Genomic DNA, 23,889 nt, shown 5'->3' on the forward strand with positions numbered 1-23,889 from the left:
GCTTTTGCTCTGATCATATGCAGACTGCTGCTTTATTGCATTAGGCATGTTATTACTAGTTAGTTGGAAAGCAGGAGACGAGGGATGCCCGAACTCCTCTTCTGTTAGCGCAGGTCACTATGGTATTATGTCAGCAGTAGTACAGAGAAGCCCCACTGCCCTCTGGAAGCTGCCTCATCCCCTGTCCACGTGACAGACAACCCCTTGGTCAAACCGTGCCTTGTCTTCTTATCCATGAATAGAAACGCTATCAATCAGCGATCCTCCGGACGTTCTGGACAGGCAGAAATGCCTTGCTGCATTGGCGTCACTCCGACACGCCAAGTGGTTCCAGGTTTGCATTTTATTATTTCTGTCTTAAAAGTAGTACCTTGCCATTTTATTTTTTTTGTATACCATTTTATTTTATTTTTACGTAAAGCAGCTCACATGTTTTGATTTTTTTTAGATGATATTATAAGCAAACACCAGAGCAGTAGCTGTGCCAAAATGGCTCCTGTCACCTCACAGGACAGCCATCCAGGAGCGCAGTGACCACTATTACACTCACAAGGATACATAATGCTTAGATATTAGTTGCTGCTTTGTTCTAAGAGTAATCTTGCCATAGCTACACTGTAATTGCTAATGTAACATACATAAGGCTTATCCTTTTTTTTAAACATAGCTTACATTTACCCTTGACAAAGTAGCACTATATGTCTTTAATATATTTTTATTTTATTTTTTTCTGGCTTGTACTGGTGTAACTTTGAATACTAACCGGCATCTTCCTTGTCCCAGGCTAGGGCAAATGGGCTTAAATCCTGCGTTGTTGTTATCCGTGTGCTGAGAGACTTGTGCACTCGTGTACCAACCTGGGAACCTTTAAGAGGATGGGTATGTATGACAATAGCGGATGTATTATAGCGCCATTTATTCCATGGCACTTTTACATGTGGGGTATACTTAATAAAAACAAGTACAATAATCTTAAACAATACAAGAAATGACTGGTACAGGAGGAGAGGTACATTAAAGGTACCTTCACACATAACTATTTAGTTAACTATATCGTTGCAACGTCACGCTTTTGGTGACGTAGCAATGATCCCGCTAGCGATCTCGTTATTTGTGACAGCGACCCAACGATGCAGCCCCTGCTGGGAGATCGTTGGCCGCTGGGGAATGATCAGGACCTTTTTTGGTCGCTGTCGTCGCTGGATCGGCGTGTGACGCCGATCCAGCGATGTGTTCACTTGTAATCAGGGTAAATATCGGGGACGTGACAGACATCGGAATGTGAGTATGTACTGTTTTTTTTTTTTTTTTTTTTTAACTTTTACTATGGTAACCAGGGTAAATATTGGGTTACTAAGCGTGGCCCTGCACTTAGTAACCCGATGTTTACCCTGGTTACCCGGGTGCTGCAGGGGAACTTCGGCATCATTGAAGACAGTTTCAATGATGCTGAAGTCTTTCCCCTGATCGTTGGTCGCTGGAGAGAGCTGTCTGTGTGACAGCTTCCCAACGACTTACCAACGATCATGGCCAGGTCGTATCGCTGGTCGTGATCGTTGGTAAGTCGTTTAGTGTAACTGTACCTCTAGATAGTCACCAAGCTGTGGTCTTCAGCTTCCAGCTCTGGTCCCTTCTTGGTCATGTTGCTCTCCCAACTTGCCCAATCACATTGGGGTTTGTGTGATCCAAAAATTACTTTTACACTTTAACTATAAATAATGAAACAAAGGCTGCAAAGGCTTCCATTGTTAAAGACTTGGACCTCTGTGTGATCTGGTCATGTCAGAATCAAGGGGCATGGACCAAGGCACAGAGCGGTGCTGGAAAGCAGATGGTGTCCCTTAGCTTTTGTGATGTCTGCATATAACCTGTGTGTTTTCACTGACTTTGATCAATTGAGGTTTTATGTAATCTGACTTTTTGTATACATTTTCCTCTTAGCCTCTTGAGTTGCTTTGTGAAAAGGCTATTGGAACAGCCAACAGGCCAATGGGTGCGGGTGAAGCCTTCAGGAGAGTCCTCGAATGTCTTAGCTCTGGAATATTAATGCCAGGTTAGTGTGTGTGTATAATTTTTTTTCCCCCAATGCCTGCTGAACAGCACATATATAGTTAAGTGATGTTGACTAAATGCATTAATGGCCCTGTGTCTGCAGACGGTCCTGGATTACACGATCCCTGTGAAAAAGAAGCTACAGATGCTCTTGGACACCTAGAAAGACAACAGCGGGAGGACATAACTCATAGTGCACAGGTATGGGGATCGTCTTCCTTGGGGCATCGGTGCTTGACTGCAGTAGTGGAGATGAGGGTTTTCCTTCTGTAGTTTTGTGCTTAGTTTCACTTGTATCCATTTTACTTTTCCACTATAGCATGCCCTCAGGCTCTCAGCATTTGGCCAATTGCACAAAGTTCTGGGGATGGACTCTCTGCCCTCAAAGTTGTCTAAAAAGTCAAAACCAGAGCCTGTCATTGACTACACAGGTGCGTATCTAGTATCCTTAGCTTGGACTTGCTTGCAGTTTGTCCGAAATCACTCGGCCATGGTGTAAACTGCAGATGACTCCGATCATTTCATTGCTTTTCAATAGTTTCTGCCATCTGCTTTTATTGATGTGGTTTCATGCTTTACGTTACAGTCCAGATTCCTCCCAGCACCACTTATGTTATTCCAGCCCTAAAACGACCCATAGAGGAGGACGGAGATGACAAATCGCCAAGTAAGAAGAAAAAGAAGATTCTGAAGAAAGGTATTTGAGGGGTGTTAGGCAGGGTGCTACCAGTGCTATGTACCTTGTACCTCTGGGTCAGGAGATTTCAACTCCACACCTCACTAGCTCCAGCAGGAAACTTGGTATTAAGATCTAGGAAGTACTCTAGCTTTTCTTGGCATATTTACAGTGTAGCTTTTTTAACATTTTTGGCAGGCTTTTTTCATTAGTATGTACATGCATTCCCCCCCAGAAGTACTATGGCATGCAGCTTAGAACTTCCTCAATCTTAATTTTTATATTAATTCAGTGTCAAACCTGAGACTCGCCCACTGATCACAGGTGATCATGTATCCTAGTTATACAGGTCCTTCTCAAAAAATTAGCATAAAGTGTTAAATTTCATTATTTACCATAATGTAATGATTACAATTAAACTTTCATATATTATAGATTCATTATCCACCAACTGAAATTTGTCAGGTCTTTTATTGTTTTAATACTGATGATTTTGGCATACAACTCCTGATAACCCAAAAAAGCTGTCTCAATAAATTAGCATATTTCACCCATCCAATCAAATAAAAGTGTTTTTTTAATAACAAACAAAAAAACCAACAAAAAATAATGTTCAGTTATGCACTCAATACTTGGTCGGGAATCCTTTGGCAGAAATGACTGCTTCAATGCGGCGTGGCATGGAGGCAATCAGCCTGTGACACTGCTGAGATGTTATGGAGGCCCAGGATGCTTCAATAGCGGCCTTAAGCTCATCCAGAGTTTTGGGTCTTGCGTCTCTCAACTTCTCTCAACTGACGTCACCGCTCTGCTTTCCGGCTCCCAGACAGTACAGGAGGAGAGCAGAGAAGCAGAGCGCAGCGCTGGAGGACAGACGGCTGTAGGTAAGTATGTAGTGTTTGGTTTTTTTTACTTTTAGCATGGTAACCAGGGTAAACATCGGGTTACTAAGCGCGGCCCTGCGCTTAGTTACCCGATGTTTACCCTGGTTACCGGCATCGTTGGTCGCTGGAGAGCGGTCTGTGTGACAGCTCTCCAGCGACCAAACAGCGACGCTGCAGCGATTCGGATCGTTGTCTGTATCGCTGCAGCGTCGCTAAATGTGAAGGGGCCTTTACCCATGATGGGGGTTTTGAGTAATGAACCAGGCAGGGAGTTTATAAAAGCCTCAGGTATCTTTTGCATGTGTTTAGAGTTAATTAGTTGATTCAGAAGATTAGGGTAATAGGTCGTTTAGAGAACCTTTTCTTGATATGCTAATTTATTGAGACAGGTTTTTTGGGTTATCAGGAGTTGTATGCCAAAATCATCAGTATTAAAACAATAAAAGACCTGACAATCTTCAGTTGGTGGATAATGAATCTATAATATATGAAAGTTTAATTGTAATCATTACATTATGGTAAATAATGAAATTTAACACTATATGCTAATTTTTTGAGAAGGACCTGTACAGCGATATTTAAGACGAGGATGTGCCTTAAATCAATTGGCCTTCCTTTTAATATAGGCTAATGAATTTGGTTTTCCACTGTAATTTCTAGACGTTTTGTGAAGATGTCTGATCCATTTACAGATATGAGGATTAGGCTGTTGGGTTAATGATCAGAGCAGATTGAAATGGTTGTCTCAGAAGTTGGGTGATGTTGGGATGTGGGCACTGCAGTGAGAAGCTGAGGTAAACATGTCCTTCTGTACAGATGACAAGAACGAGCCACCTCAAGTTATGAATGCCCTGATGAGACTGAACCAGCTGAAGCCAGGCCTACAGTATAAACTGATTTCCCAAACCGGCCCTGTCCACGCTCCCGTCTTCACAATGTCTGTGGAAGTGGAAGACAAGAACTTCGAGGCCTCAGGGCCATCGAAGAAAACTGCAAAGCTTCACGTAGCCGTGAAGGTATGTGCGGGCGTGTGGGGCTTCGGGGCTGTCTGTTTCTACTTGGGTGGGTGGTGTGAATGATTATATAACTTAATTTTAGGTTTTGCAAGACATGGGACTTCCTACAGGGATGGAAGAAAAAGATGAGGGGTCTGAGGAGACAGAGCAGAAACCAGTGGTCCAGACTCAGGCTCAGAATGACTCTGCTCAGGGGGATGGTGCTTCCCCTACAGACCAAAGCGAGGTAGGGTGTCTTGCCTGTAAGCTGTTTGCTTGGGGGTTTGCTGTTAGTTTGGATGCTAAATTTGTATGTGATGCCTCTTTAGAGTGCGAAACAGCAAGGACCTATACTCACAAAGCATGGAAAGAATCCAGTCATGGAGCTTAATGAAAAGAGACGTGGCCTAAAGTACGAGCTTATATCTGAGACTGGAGGCAGCCACGACAAGCGATTTGTCATGGAGGTAAAGTTTACACTTGTGGTTAATTTAAAATAAATAAATTAAATAAATCTACATAATAGAGGCACCATCTATCTTACATGTCACACATGGAATTTACATCACCGCTAACAGACTATATCTGTGTGCCCTGTATTATGTACAACTTGGCAGACCATGGAGTCTATGTCTGTACAAGGTCTACTGTTAAAGTTAGTGGCATACTTTTTTTTCTTTTTTTAAATCCAATTTATTTTATTTATATTTTTTTTTATTTCTAAAGGTGGAAGTAGATAATGTGAAATTCCAAGGCTCCGGCTCCAACAAGAAGGTGGCCAAAGCCTATGCTGCACTGGCTGCTCTGGACAAACTCTTCCCGGACTACAATACATACGCCGAAGCTCCCAAGAAGAAGAGGCCTCCAATGATGCCCAGGGGAGGTCCCAGAGGAGGAAAGGTAAGATGCACAGGATTAACTTAATCTCTCAACATAATATTTCTCGTGGGTTTTTTTTTTAAAACTTTTTTGCCCACCTAATAACCAGGGCTTTAACATGATGTACAATGAAGTGCCCCCACCTCAGGGCATGCGAGGACGAGGCAGAGGGATGAATCGTGGCAGAGGAAGGGGACGTGGCTTCGGAGGCAATCATGGCTACATGAATTCCGGTAATTGAAGAGGCTGCTTTCAGATATCTTAATAGTTGGATGTCTCTGTGGGTGACAATGGCTTATTATAAAAATCTGTTTTCAGGTGGTTATGGCAGCTATGGAGGAAACTACAACTATCAAACTTCTGCAACAGCCGGATACAGTAAGTATCTTGTGATTGTCAAACTGGTAAAATTGTTTACTTTTCTGTGAAGGCGTGTGACTGTTATTGCCCCTATTTGCCACTTTGAGTCCTGATCACCTGCTTTGTCAACAATAGTAGTTTTTAGGTTTTTTTTTTTTCTTCCCCCTCTCCCTGCTGGTCTTATTGAAAAACTTCCCAATGGCTCTCCTTACACCTACCATACTGACTCATGAACTTGGTGGAAAGTAGGAGCGTTCTCTGTCCACTTCACTCCCATATACTTTATATTTTTTTTTTTTTTTTTCCCCCTCACGATGTATGCCTCTAATTGGAGAGGACCGGAATCCTTCTGGAAAGGCCACTTCTGTCATGGCATTTAGAGCCTGTTTTGTCCTGAAAGTAGACGCGTTACTGCACTTTATTACACCGGATGTTATGGCTACACTATTAACCTCCTGTTTTCACTTTGCATATTTGGCTGTTCTAAAACTCTGCCCTTTATGGAAAGTGTAAAACTGGCTAAAATAAGCTGCTTTTACTGTGAATGGTTTGACATTTTTTTTGGCACAATCTTCTGATGTCATCATTATGTGGTTGCTTTGTTTGCATTTGACCGTTCTTTGTCCTCTCTGTAGTGCACAACATGGCTTCTCTGTGCAAATGCAACCTCCATACTGTGACATACGAAGCTTCTGTCACCATATCCATGTCTTACAAATGCTACAGAAATCATATAAGGAGCAGCTTATGTGTTGGTTGGCTTTCAGTCTGCCCTCTGCCTTCACATCTGAGAAGCAGTCCTAGTGTTTTAGCTTGTCCTTCCACCAGTGACTGCTGCTGGTAGAACTGGCCTGCATCATGTTCACACTGGTGCAGCCCTAGTCACAACTGCTTCTTTGGTGTGCAGGTGGGGTGGGTGTATTCAGTAATAATGTGCGTTAATTCTGTCAAACCACCTCTTCCTTTTTTTACATTTCTCTGCTTTGGTTTAATAGTGTGAGAAATCTCTCCTCACACTCCTGAATATAGAAATACAAAGCTTTCCTCCATCCCCGTCACCATCTGGAGGAGCCCCCCACATAAGACTTTTTCTTTTCTTATGGGGGGAGACAGAAGCAGAGAAATCTAAAACAAATGAAAACATAAATTATCTGGCACTATGGCCGATCTACAGAGGATTCTAATTTTATTTCTCTCTGCTGTCTCCCCCTTTTTGTAGGTGACTTTTTCACAGACTGCTACGGTTATCATGATTTTGCATCTGCTTAGACCATCTATAGCGTATTGCACCCACCCTCTCAAAAACCCACAAACCAGCTCATTAATTACGACTGTCTTGAGCTCCAAGATGAAAAGCTCTGCTGTGGCTTTTTTTTTTTTTTTTTAATTTTCACATGAATTTATTTGGGGACTGTTCACTTCAAGCTTACAGACCGTAGCCTGCGACTTCCTAAAATTGTGCAGTTTTGAGCCTTTTTTTTTTTTCTCGAACTTTAATCACAAGTGGAACTTGCTTTGTTCAAGTCGGCGGTTGAAGTGTCTCTTGGCCAGTCATTTCTCTGTACCTTCATGATCGGATGTTGACCCCACATAATTACTGGAGATCCCCCTCCCATCCCCTGCCCCCAGGCAAATATAATTTTTGCGTAGTGGTTTTTATTGTCAGAAATTTGCAGTTTTTTATTTTGCGTGTTCATAATGTTTTAATAAATCTTGTATAAACTAGTGTGGAAATTGCAATGTCATTAAGATGAAGTGATGTGAGATTAATTGACACTAACCTGTGATACTTTATTGGGGAGGAACCTTTTAAGAAGGCGGCTCCAGTCCTGCTGCCATACTGCTGGCATCAATGTGTGGCAGGTGGGTGTCATACAGCTGCTGCCTTCTCCATCCAAAACAGGATTTCAATATTCTAATATACAGAATGAGAAACTGGCGACAACTGATGCAGTCATCAACCGATGGGATGTCCCACACCCAATGTTGATGGCAGCTGTCCAGTAAACACAGCTGAGGGCAGCAGTGCAGTTTGTTTTTTTTCCTCGTGCTCTCCCAAGCTTCGAAGAATTTTATCAACAGCAATTGTAATTTAATTTTTTTTCCCATGAATTAGGCTACATTCACATTAGCGTTGTGCGGGGCAGCGTCGGGCGCAGCCGCGGCGACATATGCGGCATGCGCCCCTATATTTAACATGGGGGGCCGCATGGACATGCATTGTCTTGCGTTTTGACGCATGCGTCATTTTGGCGCAACTGTCAGGGTGCAGAGGACTCTGCATGATGCAGTTTTCTGCGCCAAAAATCATGCAAAAATGAATGCATGCGTCGCAAAAAGCTGCGTTGTGCATGCGTATTTGCATGCGTTGTGTCGGCGATGCTGCCCTGCACAACGCTAATGTGAACATAGCCTTAAGCATTTTGAGAATGATCAGTCTTGGCAGAGAAGCAGGTTTCCCTGATAAGTACAGAGTACAATTACTCTGTTAAACCCAAATATAATTCTAGTACTGTATATACTCTAGTATAAAGTGAGACCCCCCTAATTTTTCCACAAAAAAACTGAGAGCACTTAATGACTTGAGTATAAGCCTAAGGTGGGAAATGCAGCAGCTACTGGTATTTAAAAAATAATAATAAATAAATAAAAATGGATACCAATTAAAGTAAAATTGAGACCTCAGCAGATTAAGTGTTTTTGAATATCCATATTGAATTAGGATCCCCATATAATGCTCCATAAAGTTCATGGGCCTCATAAGATTCTCCAGAAAAAATGTGCCCCACATAATGCTGCACACAGGTTGATTATGGCCCCATAAGATGCTCCATCGAAACATTTGCCCCATATGCTGCTGCGATAAAAAAAACCAAAACCCTCCCCTCTTGTCCTGAGCAGGTGGGGACACCGGCACTTGCAATATTCACCTGTCCCCGTTCCACCGTCGCTCTTCCGTCTCTCTGCAGTGACTGTTCAGGCAGAGGGCGGTGCGCGCACTAGACACGTCATCGCACCCTCTGACCTGAACGTCACTACAGAGGATGTGGAAGAGTGAGTGGTGGTGGCTCACCTCCCCGTTATACTCGCCCTCCTGGCGCGGTCCCTGCTTCTCCGATCGATGGCGCCGGCAGCTTGTTCCTGTGTTCAACGGTCACTGGTACCGCTCATTAAAGTAATGAATATGTGCTGCACCTCTATGGGAGTGGAGTCGTGTCCATATTCATTACTTTAATGAGCGGTACCACGTGACCGCTGAACACAGGAAGAGCTGCGGGCGCCGGGGAAGTAGGGACATGCAGAGACGTGCAAGTGAGTATGATACAGCTGCTGCTTCCCCCGACCCCCTGGGACAATGACTCGAGTATAAGCTGAGAAAGGCACTTCCAGCTTAAAAAAATGGGCTTCCAATCTCTGCTTATACTTGAGTATATAAGGTTTTGTTTTTTAATTACCGATCACTTAACCAACTTTAAAACCATTTCATCTGCTGCCCCACAATTAAGATATTTTTGCCATTTTAACTTTTATTCTCTTCATATTAAACTTTCATGGTCTGTGGTCATATCAACTGAGCTCAGTGGTAAACTTTCTTGGATATAACAAGCTCACTGAGGATTCTGGGTAAAGATCAGCCATTGTCTTAGTGCAGCTTTCATCATACATTAGTTGTGTATGGGCAGCGTTGCTAGTCAGTCTGTGAAGAGGGCTGCATGAACTAGACAGTATCTGACCTGTGAGATTTAGGAACACTTGTAGCTTTTCTTCTCTCCTTTTTTGGCTTCTTAGCTGATATATCACCACATACTAATCTGCAGTAATGTTCAATTAAATGGTATAGCATCTCCAGAGCTGATTATTCACTCTGCAGACATATAGTTTGTAAACCTTTAGTTATTAGTGATGCACTCAACTGGCTTGTGTTACCAGAGATTTCTCTTTGGGACTTTGTAAATCAGTGCTTTTCTTTCCCCTTGACTGACACGCATAATCTTGTGGCAGGGTATAGACTTGCTGAATGCCATTACAAACTGGTCTGCCGCTGCAGCTCTGTCCTCCCCACACTGACTGCCATGAAAGCAGATCTGGAAAGTGTTTAATCCGCCTCTGTGCCACTCTATACACTACAGAAGCTGCAGAGATCAAAAAGTGGAGAATAGGAATAAGGGTGTGAGAACCAACTGAAATCAGGGCTGTTTTTCCCTTTAAGATTTGTACTTGTAAGCAACTTTAGTTTACCTGTTTAACTCCTTTCTGCAATCGGACGGCATAGTACATCCCATGGCAGAACCCCCGCTTTGATGCAAGCTCCGGTGGTGAGCCCGCATCAAAGCCAGGATGTCGGCTGTTTTGAACAGATAACATGCACCAGCAGTAAGCGCGGGTGGAATCACAATCCACCCGCACCTATTGTCTAGTTAAATTCCGCTGTCACTCTTGACAGCGGCATTTAACAAGTGCATCTGGCAGGAAATGCATGCACCCCCCCATCACATGATAGGGAGGTAATCGGTGCTTTGGCATGACAACCAGAGGTCTCCTGAAGACCTCTATGGTGGTTGATGCCAGATTGCTATGAGTGCCACCCTGTGGTTGGCACTCATAGCCTCTATGTAGTAGAATTACTGCATTGCTATCTGAACATCGCCTCTATGCAGCAGAGGCAATAGTTGTGGCAGTTTCTTGTCTGCTATAGAGGCTATTGAAGCATGCCAAAATTAAAGTTTTTAAAAATATGAAAAAATGGTTAAATTCACCCCCTCTTTTGCCCCATTCAAAATAAAACATTAAAATCAAACCTACACATTTTTTTTTAATTTGTTTATTAAACATCAAAAGAACAAAGGACAATAAGACATACATGTTGCTTGCAACCAAGCCAGTACAAATGTATAGCACAAGTCATATCGGCACATATCTTGGTACATAGACCTAGTCTCAGAAAACTTAACGTACCGTATATACCAGAGTATTAGCTTCCCCCCCCCCCCTCTAATTTTGCCACAAAAAACTGAAAACTTAATGACTCGAGTATAAGCCTAGGGTGGAAAATGCAGCAGCTACCGGTAAATTTTAAAAATAAAGATACCAATAAAAGTAAAATTAATTGAGACATCAGTAGGGGAATTGTTTTTGAATATCCATATTGAATCAGGAGCCGCATATAATGCTCCATACAGTTTGATGGGCTCCATAAGATGCTCCATATTAAAATATGCCCCATATAATGCTGCACAAATGTTGATTGACTCCTTAAGATGCTCCATAGAGACATTTGCCCCGTATAATGCTCCACAAATGTTGATTATGACCCCATAAGATACACCATACAGATATTTGCCCCCATATAATTCTGCACGTGGCCACATAAGATGCTCCATACAGATATTTGCCCCCATATAATTCTGCACATGGCCACATAAGATGCTCCATACAGATATTTGCCCCATATGCTGTTGCTGCGATTAAAAAAAAATTACATACTCGCCTCTCAGGTCCCCGGCACTTGCTATACTCGCCTTTCCCGTTACACCGCTGACTGCCGCTGTCTTCCCATCCTCTGTGCAGACGTTCAGGAAGAGGGCGGCATGCACTAATCACGTCACCGCACCCTCTGACCTAAGCGTCACTGTGGAAGACACAGCGGCGCCGACGGTGGAACGAGGAGCAGGTGAGTATCACGCACTGCCCTGTCATACTTGCCTGCTCCTGGCGCCGTCGCTTCACGTATGTTCCCCGGTGCCGCATTTTCTTCCTGTAGTGAGCGGTTACCGCTCATTACAGTAATGAATATTCGGCTCCACCTCTATATTAGTGTAATGAGCGGTACCATGTGACCGCTCGCTACAGGAAGAAGCTGCAGCGCTGGAAGAAGCAGGGACCTGCAGGGACTGCGCCAGGAGTAGGTAAGTATAATTAGACAGCCCCCGCTCCCCCTCCCCTGCCGACCCCCAGGTATGACTCGAGTATAAGCTGAGGGGGACTTTCAGACCAAAAAAGTTGGCTGAAAATCTTGGCTTATACTCGAGTATATACGGTAATACAGTATATCTAAGGATCTGTAATAAAACTCTAAAAATTAAACCTACACATTTGGTATCGCCACATTCAGAATCGCCCGATCTAGCAATAAAAAAATTAACCAGAATTATTTTTTTTTTTGGCGTTGCAGCATTGCATTAACGTGCTTATCAAAAACTTATCTGCACCAAAATGTTATCATTAAAACGTCAGCTTGGCACACAAAAAAAATGAGCCCTCACCCAACCCCAGATCATGAAAAAAGGAGACGCTACTGGTATCGGAAAAATTTTTTTTTTTTTTTTTTTTTTTAAGTTTAGAAATTTTTTTTCACCGCTTGGATTTAAAAAAATAACCTAGACATGTTTGGTGTCTATGAACTTGTAATGACCTGGAGAATCGTAATGGCAGGTCAGTTTTAGCATTTAGTGAACCTAGCAAAAAAGCCAAACAAAAAGTGTGGGATTGCACTTTTTTTTTTTTTTTTAGCAATTTCACCGCACTTGGAACTTTTTTACCTGTTTTCTAGTACACGACATGCTAAAACCAATGGTGTCATTCAAAAGTACAACTTGTCCTGCAAAAAATAAGCCCTCATATGGCCATAGTGACGGAAAAATAAGTTAAGGCTCTGGGAAGGAGGGGAGCGAAAGATCACAACTCAAAACCAAAAAAAGCTCCTTGGGTTAAGGTGTTAAAGTCCAGATATAGAGGATAGTTCACTTTCCTGCCTGACATGGTTATTTTTCATTTTCCGTGATCTCTTCCCAGAGATCCTTAAACAGTTGTGTGAACTGAAAGTATTAGGCTATGTGCACACGTAAGAAAAGAGGTGCAGAATTTTCTGCACAAAATCCGCATCTCATGGCAGAATCCGCAGCTGCGGTTTTTATGCGTAATTGCTGCAAATTTTGCCACCGCAGATTTCTAACATGGAGGGGTGCAGAAATGCTGCAGATCCGCACAAAAGTGACATGCACTTCTTTGAAATCCACAGCAATTCTGCACAGCTTTCTTTTCCCCATAGAATAACATTATACTGTACATCAGAGTGCAGATCTGTAGCGTTTCTGCGCAAAAAAATCCGCTGCAAATCCGCATCGTGTGCACATAGCCTTAGGTTATGTGCACACGCTGTAGATCCGCAGCGGTTTCCCATGAGTTTACAGTACCATGTTAACCTATGGGAAACTAATTCCGCAGTGCACATGCGGAAAAAACACACGGAAACGCAGCAGTTTACTTTCCGCAGCATGTCAATTTTGTGTGGATTCCGCTGCGGTTTTGCACCTGCTCCAATAGAAAACTGCAGGTGTAAAGCCGCAGTAGAAACCGCGATAAATCCACAGGAAAAACCGCAGTGGTTTTGCACTGCGGTTTTCCGAAACCGCTGCAGAAAAATCCGCAGTCCTCCAGAATACATGTGCACATACCCTTAGGGTATGTGCACACGTAGAAAGCTCCTCTGCGGTTTTTATTGCGGATTCCGCTGCGGTTTTACATCTGCAGTTTTCTATTAAAGCAGGTGTAAAAACGCTGCGGATTCCGCACAAAGAATTGACATGCTGCGGAAAATAAAACTAGTTTCCGAGTGTTTTTTTCCGCAGCATGTGCACTGCGGATTTCGTTTCCCATAGGTTTACATTGTACTGTAACTCATGGGGAAACTGCTGCGGATCCGCAGCAAATCCGCATAGTGTGCACATAGCCTTAGAGTACTTTAATAGAGAATCCATCCCCAGGTTTTTGCTGCCTTACCTGAGATGTAGGAACAAATGTATGACTTTTTAGATATCAGCAGAGCTGGAAAGCTGACCCTGCCCACACCGCAGCAGCTCGTGTACATTGAGTTGCTAGTCACAGGAGTGGGCATGGTCAGACTCTAAGCATTGATGTCCTGGTGATAAAACATTCATTGTAAGTAAATGGCACACAAACTTAATTCAGCGATGTGTCACTTATCAGGCTATCATCTGCGTCCTGCTGCCCTCCGATAACATGGCAAAAACATGTTATTACAGCACACGGTAAACTTGGCTGCAAACAGGTACCCAGCCATTTGGCTATAAGGTAAGTGCACACGTTGCGGATCCGCAGCGTTTTTTGAGGTGCAGAAACGCTGCAGATCCGCAATTGATTTACAGTACAATGTAAATCAATGAGAAAAAAAATGCTGTGCACACTTTACGGAAAATCCGCTGCGGTTTAAAAGTACCATGTCACTACTTTTTTGTGAATCTGCAGCGTTTTTGTACCCATTCCATTATAAAAAAAAAAAAAAAAACTGCAGCAAAAACACACAAATGCTGCAGAACAGCACAAAAAACGCTGTGGAACCGCAGGTGCGTTTTCTGCCAGGAGAATCCGCACCAGAAATTCCTAGGCCTAATGCCTTAAACTTCACTGATTGCATACTAGTACAGCTTGAAAGCTTCCACTTGCATTAAAATATTCCATCAAGGGGGAAATAAAACTCATTTCAGACATGAATGTCCTCAGCCATGGTCATAGTTTATCTGTACCTGCTGTTTTCAGTGTCACGATTGCTGATTCTAAATAATTGACATGTGTAATGGTCTGTCAGGAACAGGTTCATTGTAGTGTAGACTGCAGGTGATCTATCTGCGGTGCCGGGTTTCCTAGGTGTGAGGAGCCCTGTGCTTACAAGCTCTGCTCCCTAGCTGGCTAGATCACTGGATCCGGTCAGCCTTAATGCCTCCTCTGCTGGTAACATGGGGGAGGGCACAGTTTGCACCAGTAGCTCACCAGTGCTTCTAGTCCTAGCTGTCAATTTTAGAAGTATGCTCTTAATCTCTTAATGATGGAGCCCATTTTTTAATTTTTTTTTTCCTCTTCCCAGAGCCATACTTTCCCAATTTTGGGGAATTTTTATTTATGGTGTACAGCTTGTAGTAAAGATGACCATGCTTTGGTTCTCCTCATCATAAGTAATATTATGGCACTACCAAATGTCCATTTTTATCTTTTATTTTTTTTTGTTTAGTGGTGGGGAAAAAAAATCTGAAGTTTGCAACAACAAAAAAAATTGCAGTTGTCACCATTCTCTGAGATCTGTAACTTTTTTTTTTTATTCGATGAAGCTGTATGACAACTTACTTTATTCTTTTTTTGTGGGGCGAGACAACCTTTTTATTAGTACCATTTAGGGATAGATGTGACTTTTTGACTGCCTGTTACAGCATTTTCTTTATGTAATTGTGGCAATCAAAGGACAACAAACAATCTTGGCATTCTTGAATATTTTTTTTTTTTTCCTTTTACTGGTTTAATTGTTTCTATATTTTGATTGGAGAGATACGGCCATCACCTTTCAGGGCTGACATACAGCTTTCTGTAATGCTGTGTATTTGCCACTGACCTGTTAGGCTATGTGCACACGTTGCAGATTATTTGCGGTTTTTTAGCGTTTTTGCGCTATAAAACCGCAAATCTGCATACATTAAGCATCCTATCATTTTTAATGAAATCCGCAATTTCTGTGCACATGATGTGCGTTTTTCCACATGAAAAACGCATTGCGGAAAAATAATGAACCTGCTCATTAATTTTGCGTTTTTTTTTTCCCCCGCTGTTTTCCCACTGTTTAATGCATTGGGAAATGTCTGGGGAAAAAAACGCGCAAAAGCCATGCAAAAAACGCACAAAAAAACGCATGTGGATTTCATGCGGAAATCTGGCAGAAATGTACATAGCCTAAAAGAGGAAAATAACTTGCTATACTCACCTGGGGGGTTGGCGGTCTGGTCCGATGGTTGTGGCTAGTCTTGGTCCTGAACCTCCCATCATCTTACGATCCCCGTCCTCTTGCTTGCTTCATGTGGAAGACGTGTCCCTTCATCATCCAGTCTCTGCAGCACAGTGCTCCTGCGCAGGTGTACTTATCTGTCCTGTTGAGGGAAGAGCAAAGTACTGCAGTGCGCTGGTGCCGGGAAGGGTCAGAGGCCCGGTGCCTGCACACTGCAATACTTTGCTGTCCCCTCAACAGGGCAGAGAAGTACTGTCCCCTCAACAGGGCAGAGAAATACGCCTGCGCCGGAGTGCAATGCCGGGGTAACACAACATCCACACGAAGCAAGCAGGAGGGTGGCTTCGCAAGAAGGGAGGTGCCGGACCAGGAAGAGCGACACCCCTTGGACCAGACCGCCCCCCAGGTGAGTAACTTATTTTTCTTCTCTTGCAGGTCCGGTTGGGGGCAGATATACAGCATTATACAATACTGTATATCGGCCCTGAAAGGTGATGGCCGTATCTCTTATTGGCCAAAACCTGCTAACTGGTTCCCTTTAATCTCTCCTGGAAGGAACATAACTGCAGGCAGCACTCTGCCTGGATGTAGAGGCTGGCCTCCATGGAAACTAGTTCTGCACTATAGAAGACAAAGGCTTATTCATTAAACAATTTCACCAGAATTCTCGAGAGAATTGCTTTGAAAAGTCACAATTTTAATGCAGCTCTTGCACTGATTTTGTGAATTGATGTTTTTACTCCAGTTTCTCCCAGTTTTGCCAAAATGGGCTGAGCCGGGGAGCGAGAGGGGCATGACTAGGGCAGCTCATCTAATTTGTGTCTAGCTGTGCCAATCTCTACTACAGAAATCCTAAGGTACCGTCACATTTAGCGATGCTGCAGCGATATAGACAACGATGCCGATTGCTGCAGTGTCGCTGTTTAGGTCACTGGAGAGCTGTCACACAGACAGCTCTCCAGCGACCAACGATGCCGAAGTCCCCCGGGTAACCAGGGTAAACATCGGGTTACTAAGCGCAGGGCAGCGCTTAGTAACCCGATGTTTACCCTGGTTACCATTGTAAAAGTTAAAAAAAAGTACATACTTACATCCCGGTGTCTGTCACGTCCCCCGGCGTCAGCTTCCCTGCACTGTCAGCGCCGGCCGTAAAGCAGAGCACAGCGGTGACGTCACCGCTGTGCTCTGCTTTACGGCCGGCGCTGACAGTCAGTGCAGGGAAGCTGATGCCGGGGGACGTGACTTACACCGGAATGTGAGTATGTACTGTTTGTTTTTTTTTTCAACTTTTACAATGGTAACCAGGGTAAACATCGGGTTACTAAGCGCAGCCCTGCGCTTAGTAACCCGATATTTACCCTGGTTACCAGTGAACACATCGCTGGATCGGTGTCACACACGCCGATACAGCGGGTGATCAGCGTCCAAAAAAAAGTCCTGATCATTCCCCAACGATCTCCCAGCAGGGGCCTGATCGTTGGTCGCTGTCACGCATAACTATTTCGTTAACGATATCGTTGCTACGTCACAAAAAGCAACGATATCGTTAACTAAATCGTTGTGTGAAGGTACCTTTACTCCAATCATTGACAAGTGGAAGACTTCTGGTGTGGCGCACACCACTCATCAGATGCTCCCAATTCTTCAAGAATCGGGAGCATTTGACTCCTTCCATGACGCTCCATCAACATTAGTGAGAATCACCTGTCTTAATGAATTTGTGCCAAAAGCAGGAGAATGATAATGGTAGAAAAAGCAAGTCAGTTACTTTTAGTTGGATAGCAGTGAAAATAAACAAGTTAGCAATTTTAGAACCAGAGAAAACCCTTTTTAAGCTCTTCTGTATATTCAGCTGGGCAGAATTCAAGTGGGGAAGCGTTTGCTTTGTATTACTAGGCTACAATTTGCTGTAACACATTGGCTCGGCATGCACCTTTAACACCTAATCCCAAAGATGGACAGGGTGAGTGGCCAATATTCCCCACACTGATTGAAATGCAGTTATTATACCTTTTCATAGCGCCATTTATTCCATGACGCTTTACATGTGGGGCAAATATAGACAAATACAATAAACATGAGCAAAAAACAAGGCACACAGGTACATAAGGTTGGAGGACCCTGCCCGCGAGGGTTCGCAGTTTGCAGGGGATGGGTGAGGATACACTAGGAGAGGGTAGAGCTGGTTGTGCGGCGATTGAGTAGGTTGAGGATCACTGCAGGCTGTAGGCTTTTCAGAAGAGGTCGGTCTTCAGGTTCTTTGAAGGTTTCTATGGTAGGCAGTCTGATGTGTTGGGGTAGAGAGTTCCAGAGTGTGGGGGAAGCATGGGAGAAGTCTTGTATACGATTGTGGGAAGAATAGATAAGAGGGGAGTAGAGAAGGAGATCTTGAGGATCGGAGGTTGCATGCAGGAAAGTACCGGGAGACGAGGTCACAGATGTATGGAGGAGACAGGTTGTGGATGGCTTTGTATGTCATAGTTAGGGTTTTGAACATGAGTTTCTGGGCGATAGGAAGCCAGTGAAGGGCTTGGCATAAAGAGGCTGGGGAATAGCGGGGAGACGGGTACATTAGTCAGGCAGCAGAATGTAGGATGGATTGGAGCAGTTCTAGAGGGGGAGGCCAGAGATTAGGAGGTTGCAGTAGTCAAGGCAGGAGATGAGGGCATGTACTAGTGTTTTTGTGGTGTCGTGGTCAAGGAATGCACGGATCCGGGAAATAATTTTGAGTTTAAGACTGCAGGAGGAAGCAAGGGCTTGGGACATGTGGCTTGAAAGAGAGGGCAGTCCTGGGTCATGTGTAACTCTGTGAAGTGAGTCTGTACAGACAGGTTTTGCCTCCAGGCATCCTGCCCATGAGATCTAGCTTCTGATTTAAGTACCTGCAGCAATTTGGATGTGCCACCTTTTGGCTGGATCGGTGCCTATTAAAGTTTAGGCACTGTGTAAGTATATAATTTTTTTTCATTACTATGCACGCTTGTATGGAGGATTGAAGATATTGTGTTGTGCTGTCAGGCGTTTTACCTCCTAAGCATTTAATAATTTTTATTCTCTGCAGGCCAATTCTACAGCAATGGGAGTGGCTCTAGCAATACCAGTGGCGGAGCTGGCTCTGGTGGCTACAGCTCCTATTACCAAGGAGACAGTTACTCTGCACCTGCTCCCTCCAAACCCTATGTGCCCAAGAAACCTCCAGCCCAGCAGCAACAGCAGCATCAACCACCACCTCAACAGCAGCCGCCACCACCGCAGCATAGTCAACCACCACCGCAGCCCAAACAGTCTTACAACCAGGGCTATCAGTCACACCAGACGCAGTCTCAGCAGGGTTACAACCAGGGCCAGTATGGAAGCTACGGAACGCCACCCAAGCAAAAGGGCTACAACCAAGCGTCCCAAGGAGGAGGTGGTGGCGGCAGTGGCTCTTATTCTGGTTACTCAAACTCTTACAGTGGTGCATCGGCCTCAGGTATGTAGAGTGGGTTCCTAATGCTGCTGTACTTAGCCCACTTCCTCACTGAAGTACACGGACTCCCTCCTAGGCTGTGCAACTAGTGATGAGCAAGTATACTCGTTGCTCGAGTGGTCTCAGAGTATTTGTGAGTGCTCGGAGATTGTTTTTGTGGACACAGCTGCATGATTTGCAGCTGCTAGACAGCTTGAATACATGTGGGGATTCCCTAGCAACCAGGCAACCCACATGTTCCCAGGCTGTTTAGCAGCCGTAAATTATGCAGCTGCGTCGATAAACTAAATCTCCGAGCACTCACAAATTCTTGGGAGACCACCCGAGTATACTCATCACTGCAACCTTTCATAACATTACTTGTCACATTGATGGTTACATCCTTTCCCCCAGGCTATTCTGGTGGAGAAAGCAGTGGTGGAAGAGGTGGCAGTTCCTACACACCTCAGAGTACCGGCGGCTACAATGCAGGAGCCAGCTATGGTGGTGCCAGCAATACCTCATACCAAGGTACGTAGTCTTAGCCTTTTTATTGCACTAATGTAAATGTGAAAAAGGAGTCGGCGCATTAATAGAAAGGGGGAAAAAAAGAGGACTGTCTAACCTATAACTGTTTCTTTTTAGGATACACACAGACCAGTTACAATCAAGGTCCTGGACAGAACTACAGCGCTCCTGGCTCCTACCAGCAGCCACCCCAAGGAGGCACTGGCAGCTATGGCAGGGGTGCTGATCACAGCATGAATTACCAGTACAGATAGACTCTTCCCCCTCTAAACAGCCCCCTAGCCCCAATTCTGTGAAGTGACTTAACAAGCTTTATGTATTTTAATGAGTTAGTGTTTTCAACTTCATGTTGCTTTTTTTTTTTCATTTGGTTTTTTTCTTATTTTGGTTCCTGTTTTATAAGTGAAGATTTTATTTCAAGACTGGGAGGTGTCCAAGGAGGGTTTTTGGTATGTCTCGTTTCATTCAGATGTTATCTGGAGTGAGTCGACACATAATTAAAATAAAAACAAAAACGTTAAACTAGTTTCAAGTTACTGGTGGTGTCCATTTTGCCATCTATTGACTGCTAGCTGGTCCCAAAGCTCCCAGCATGTCCTGGCAGGTTTCATGGTACGCTGGGAGTTGTAGTATGTACTGTATCTCAAGACTGTGTTCTGGTTGCATCACTCTTGCAGTGGGCCGGAGCGCTCTTCCATCAGCACACCATGGCCCTGGAACCTGAACCAAGATCAACAAAGATGTCATACCTCTGAGAAAATATAATATATGTAGTTATTACTTCTGTTGGGAAGTAGCCAGATAATTTGAGCAATGGAGTACCTCCAGTCCAATGGAAAGTTCACATTACCGTATAGTTTAAATGAGGATCACAATGCTCGTACTGGCTCTCAACCCAATTGTGATAGCACGTATTTCTAGGCATCGGTCATGGTCAGGAGAGCAGACGAGTCTGAACATCGTTGCCATCCTAGTTTGCGTTATACAGCAGTATGGCTCTTCCTGTCAGGAGACCTTACTCAGATGTGTCGGCCTCATCTTCCGATGATTATAAACATTGGTCACGTTTTCTTATTGGCATACGTACAAGCTAGCCAAAGCAGTGAGAGATCCACAATAAAAATATAAAGGAATCCTAAAAGCATGCAAGATATGTTTGGATGTAAGCAAAAATTATATTTACCTACTCGCAAAAGTATGTCCTCTAATCAAGAGTAGAATAGGTTAATGCCTAAGGGATTGAAAAAAAAAAAAGGCCTTTTCAGACTCATTTTGAGGTTTGGGGCAAGCGCCAAAGATCGATAGGGTGTCTCAAGTCGTCTTTGCCATTTGATGCAGGTCTTCTAAGAGACCCATTACATGGGAAGGGGGCTGGCTTCCCAAGATCGTTGGGGTCAGCAATATTCATTCCTAATAGCTGCATTGTGTACAGCAAGATCTTCAATTGTGTGGCTTACAGTTGCAGATTTTTTTTTTTTGGCTGATGCGTCAGCCGATGTGGTGAGACTTGCGGCACGCCCTTGTTCCCTGCCAATTTGAGCCTGTTTGGGTGAAGAATTGGTAAGAGATTTTGGCTAAAAGCACCTGATGGAAAAGAATCCCACCTACAAGTGTCACTTTATGTAGTAATAACTCCGGAGCGCTTCAACATATCCCAGTGATTTTGAGATTGTTTTTTTCTTTGTGGAACTTGATAATTTATGATAAGTTTAGATATGTTTTGGTTAAAAAAAAAAAAAAATCCGGAAACTTGACAAAAGTAAAAAAAATAGCAATTTTTGAACTTTTAATGATCCCTTTAATCCAGATAGTCATGCTACACAAAAACATTAATAAATAGCATTTCCCTCATGTCTGCTTTAAATCAGCACCATTTGTAAAATTTTGATTTATTTTGTTACCGGTTTAAGGCTTTGTTCCCATTGCGTTAATGGGAAAGCGCTAACGGACAGCGTTGCACGGCGAAATTAACGCCGTGCAACGCGTCCGTTAGCGCGCCCATTCACGGCAATGGGAACGCGCAGCACTAGCGTGTGCCATGTTCGGCACGCGCTAGCGACACGCCAGTGTTTCCTGGCGCGCCGCGGACGCTGCTCGCAGCGTCCGAGGCGTGCCCGCGGTCCGTTCCCCGCTCTCGCAAATCAGGGACGCGGCCACATTAAAAACATTGCGTTAGTGCAACCCGTTTAGCGCTAGCGGGTTGCGCTAACTCAATGTGACCCTAGCCTAAGAGGTTTAAAAATGTAGCGGCAATTCTTCATATTTTTTTTTTTTCATGGAAATTTACAAAATGTATGTATTTTATTTTATTTTTTTAGGGACCTCTCCAGGTTTTGAATTAACTTTAGGGATCTTAAATATTGGGAAACCTCCCAAAAGTGATAAAATTTTAAAAACACCCCCTGACCTTCCGAAAACTGCTGTCAGGTAGTTTACCCCTTCGGGTGCTTTTCAGGAGTTAATACAAAGTGGCATGATGGGAATGAAAATGGGTTTTTATTTTACCACCTAAAATGTCGCTAACTTTTGAACAGGCTACTTACTGTAGGCAGCAGATTCTTAAGGCCGATATTTGGCCGTGAACTGCCATGGCAAACATCAGGACCCCAGTCGTGATTTCAGGGAGCCAATGGGTATAAAGAGGAAGCTCCCATGCACTTTTAACCATTTATATGATGGTCATTGTGGACAGCAGCATCTAAGGGGTTATTTATATAGCAGCATTTATTCCATGGTTCTGTACATTAGACAGGGTTACATCAAATACAAATATCACTTACAGTAAACAAAACTAACAATGGCAGACTGGTACAGAGGGGTGAGGACCCTGCCCTTGCGGGCTTACATTCTACAGGATGGTGGGGAAGGAGACAGTAGGTCGGGGGTTGCAGTAACTCTGATGGTGTTGAGGTGGCCATGTGGTCATTACAGGTTGTAAGCTTCTTTGAAGACATGGGTTTTCAGGTTTCTTTTGAAGGATCCAAATGTGTTGGATAACCGGATGTGTTGGGGCACAGAATTCCAGAGGATGGGGATATTTGGGAGAAGTCTTGGAGGCGATTGGGTGAGAAGCGAATAAGCATGGAGGAGAGGAGGAGGTCATGGGAGGACTGGAGATTATGTGAGAGAAGATTAGTTTGGAAATATACAGAGGAGAAAAGTTATAGATGGCTTTGTTGGTCAGTGTTAGTAGTTTAAACTGGATACGCTGGGCAATTGGGAGCCAGTGAAGGGGTTTGCAAAGAAGGGAAGCAGGAGTGCAGCGAGGAGAGAGATTAATTAGTCGGGCAGCAGAGATGAGGACGGACTGGAGGGGTGCGAGAGTGTTAGCAGGGAGGCCACAGAGAAGGATGTTGCAGTAGTCGAGGCGGGAGATGATTAGGGCATGCACAAGCATTTTGGTAGAGTGAGGGTTGAGGAAAGGAAGGATTCTGGAAATATTTTTGAGCTGGAGGTGGCAAGAGCTTTGGATGTGCGGTTTGAAGGACAGGGCAGAGTCAAGGGTTACTCCGAGGCAGCGGATTACCACCGGGACAGGGGAAAGTGTGAATTCATTTCTTGCGATAGAGAGATCAGCTAATCCCATGATCCGACATATAAATGGCAGTAGCACTTCAAATATACATAAATACCAAAGTTTACCTAATTAAGGTAAGAAGTGACGCAAGAAATAGTAAAATAAAACAATTTTATAAAAAAGACAGGGAGATGACAAAGAAATTGTAGGCCCTCCAAAAAACTAATCGGGACGTGACACAAGAAGATGGTAATTTTTCGATAATATGTCTGCTCCCGGAAAGTGTTCTCCGAAGGAGGTTGAAAAGGTATATCTCAAAAAAGTGATGGATGCCGAGGCATCTCAGAAGTTTCACCTTATAGTCCTCTATCCCACGGACAACAAGAACCAGGAAAAGCCTAACACCACAGGTATGCAATAAAATTCGCTGGAAAACCGCTCACAAAAAAAGACTGAAGCGAATCAGTGTCTATATTAGAGCATTTAACCACCGATCGACCAAACCACTGCACGACCAGCTCTATCCTCACCTACTGTATCCTCACCCATCCCTTGTAGATTGTGAGCCCTCGCGGGCAGGGTTCTCTCTTCTCCTGTACCAGTAATGACTTGTATTGTTCAAGATTATTGTACTTGTTTTTATTATGTATACCCCTCCTCACATGTAAATCGCCATGGAATAAATGGCGCTATAATAATATCCGATGGACTGTCGCTTACACGAGCAACCACCAGATGGCAGGCACGTATAGGATAATATGCT

At 43.9% G+C, this 23,889-nt stretch overlaps 1 protein-coding gene across 2 annotated transcripts in view; it reads left to right on the forward strand.

Moving 5' to 3' along the window:
- The window catches only part of ILF3 (interleukin enhancer binding factor 3), a 32,693-nt gene extending 12,559 nt beyond the window's left edge, over positions 1-20,134 (forward strand). The window contains exons 6-20 of one of the 2 annotated variants that reach the window (XM_069767111.1): positions 243-334; positions 784-879; positions 1,942-2,053; positions 2,156-2,253; positions 2,372-2,483; positions 2,639-2,749; positions 4,429-4,628; positions 4,711-4,854; positions 4,937-5,074; positions 5,334-5,507; positions 5,596-5,719; positions 5,805-5,864; positions 18,695-19,105; positions 19,496-19,612; positions 19,727-20,134. In XM_069767111.1, the coding sequence (XP_069623212.1) occupies positions 243-334; positions 784-879; positions 1,942-2,053; positions 2,156-2,253; positions 2,372-2,483; positions 2,639-2,749; positions 4,429-4,628; positions 4,711-4,854; positions 4,937-5,074; positions 5,334-5,507; positions 5,596-5,719; positions 5,805-5,864; positions 18,695-19,105; positions 19,496-19,612; positions 19,727-19,863 (2,126 nt within the window). In that variant the 3' untranslated portion in view covers positions 19,864-20,134. Of the gene's footprint in view, positions 1-242; positions 335-783; positions 880-1,941; positions 2,054-2,155; positions 2,254-2,371; positions 2,484-2,638; positions 2,750-4,428; positions 4,629-4,710; positions 4,855-4,936; positions 5,075-5,333; positions 5,508-5,595; positions 5,720-5,804; positions 5,865-7,065; positions 7,572-18,694; positions 19,106-19,495; positions 19,613-19,726 lie in introns of those variants that run through there. The other variant, XM_069767112.1, reaches the window with a different exon arrangement.
- The last annotated feature ends 3,755 nt before the right edge of the window (positions 20,135-23,889 follow it).

This window comes from Ranitomeya imitator, chromosome 4 (assembly GCF_032444005.1).
Source record: "Ranitomeya imitator isolate aRanImi1 chromosome 4, aRanImi1.pri, whole genome shotgun sequence".
Classification (NCBI taxonomy): domain Eukaryota; kingdom Metazoa; phylum Chordata; class Amphibia; order Anura; family Dendrobatidae; genus Ranitomeya; species Ranitomeya imitator.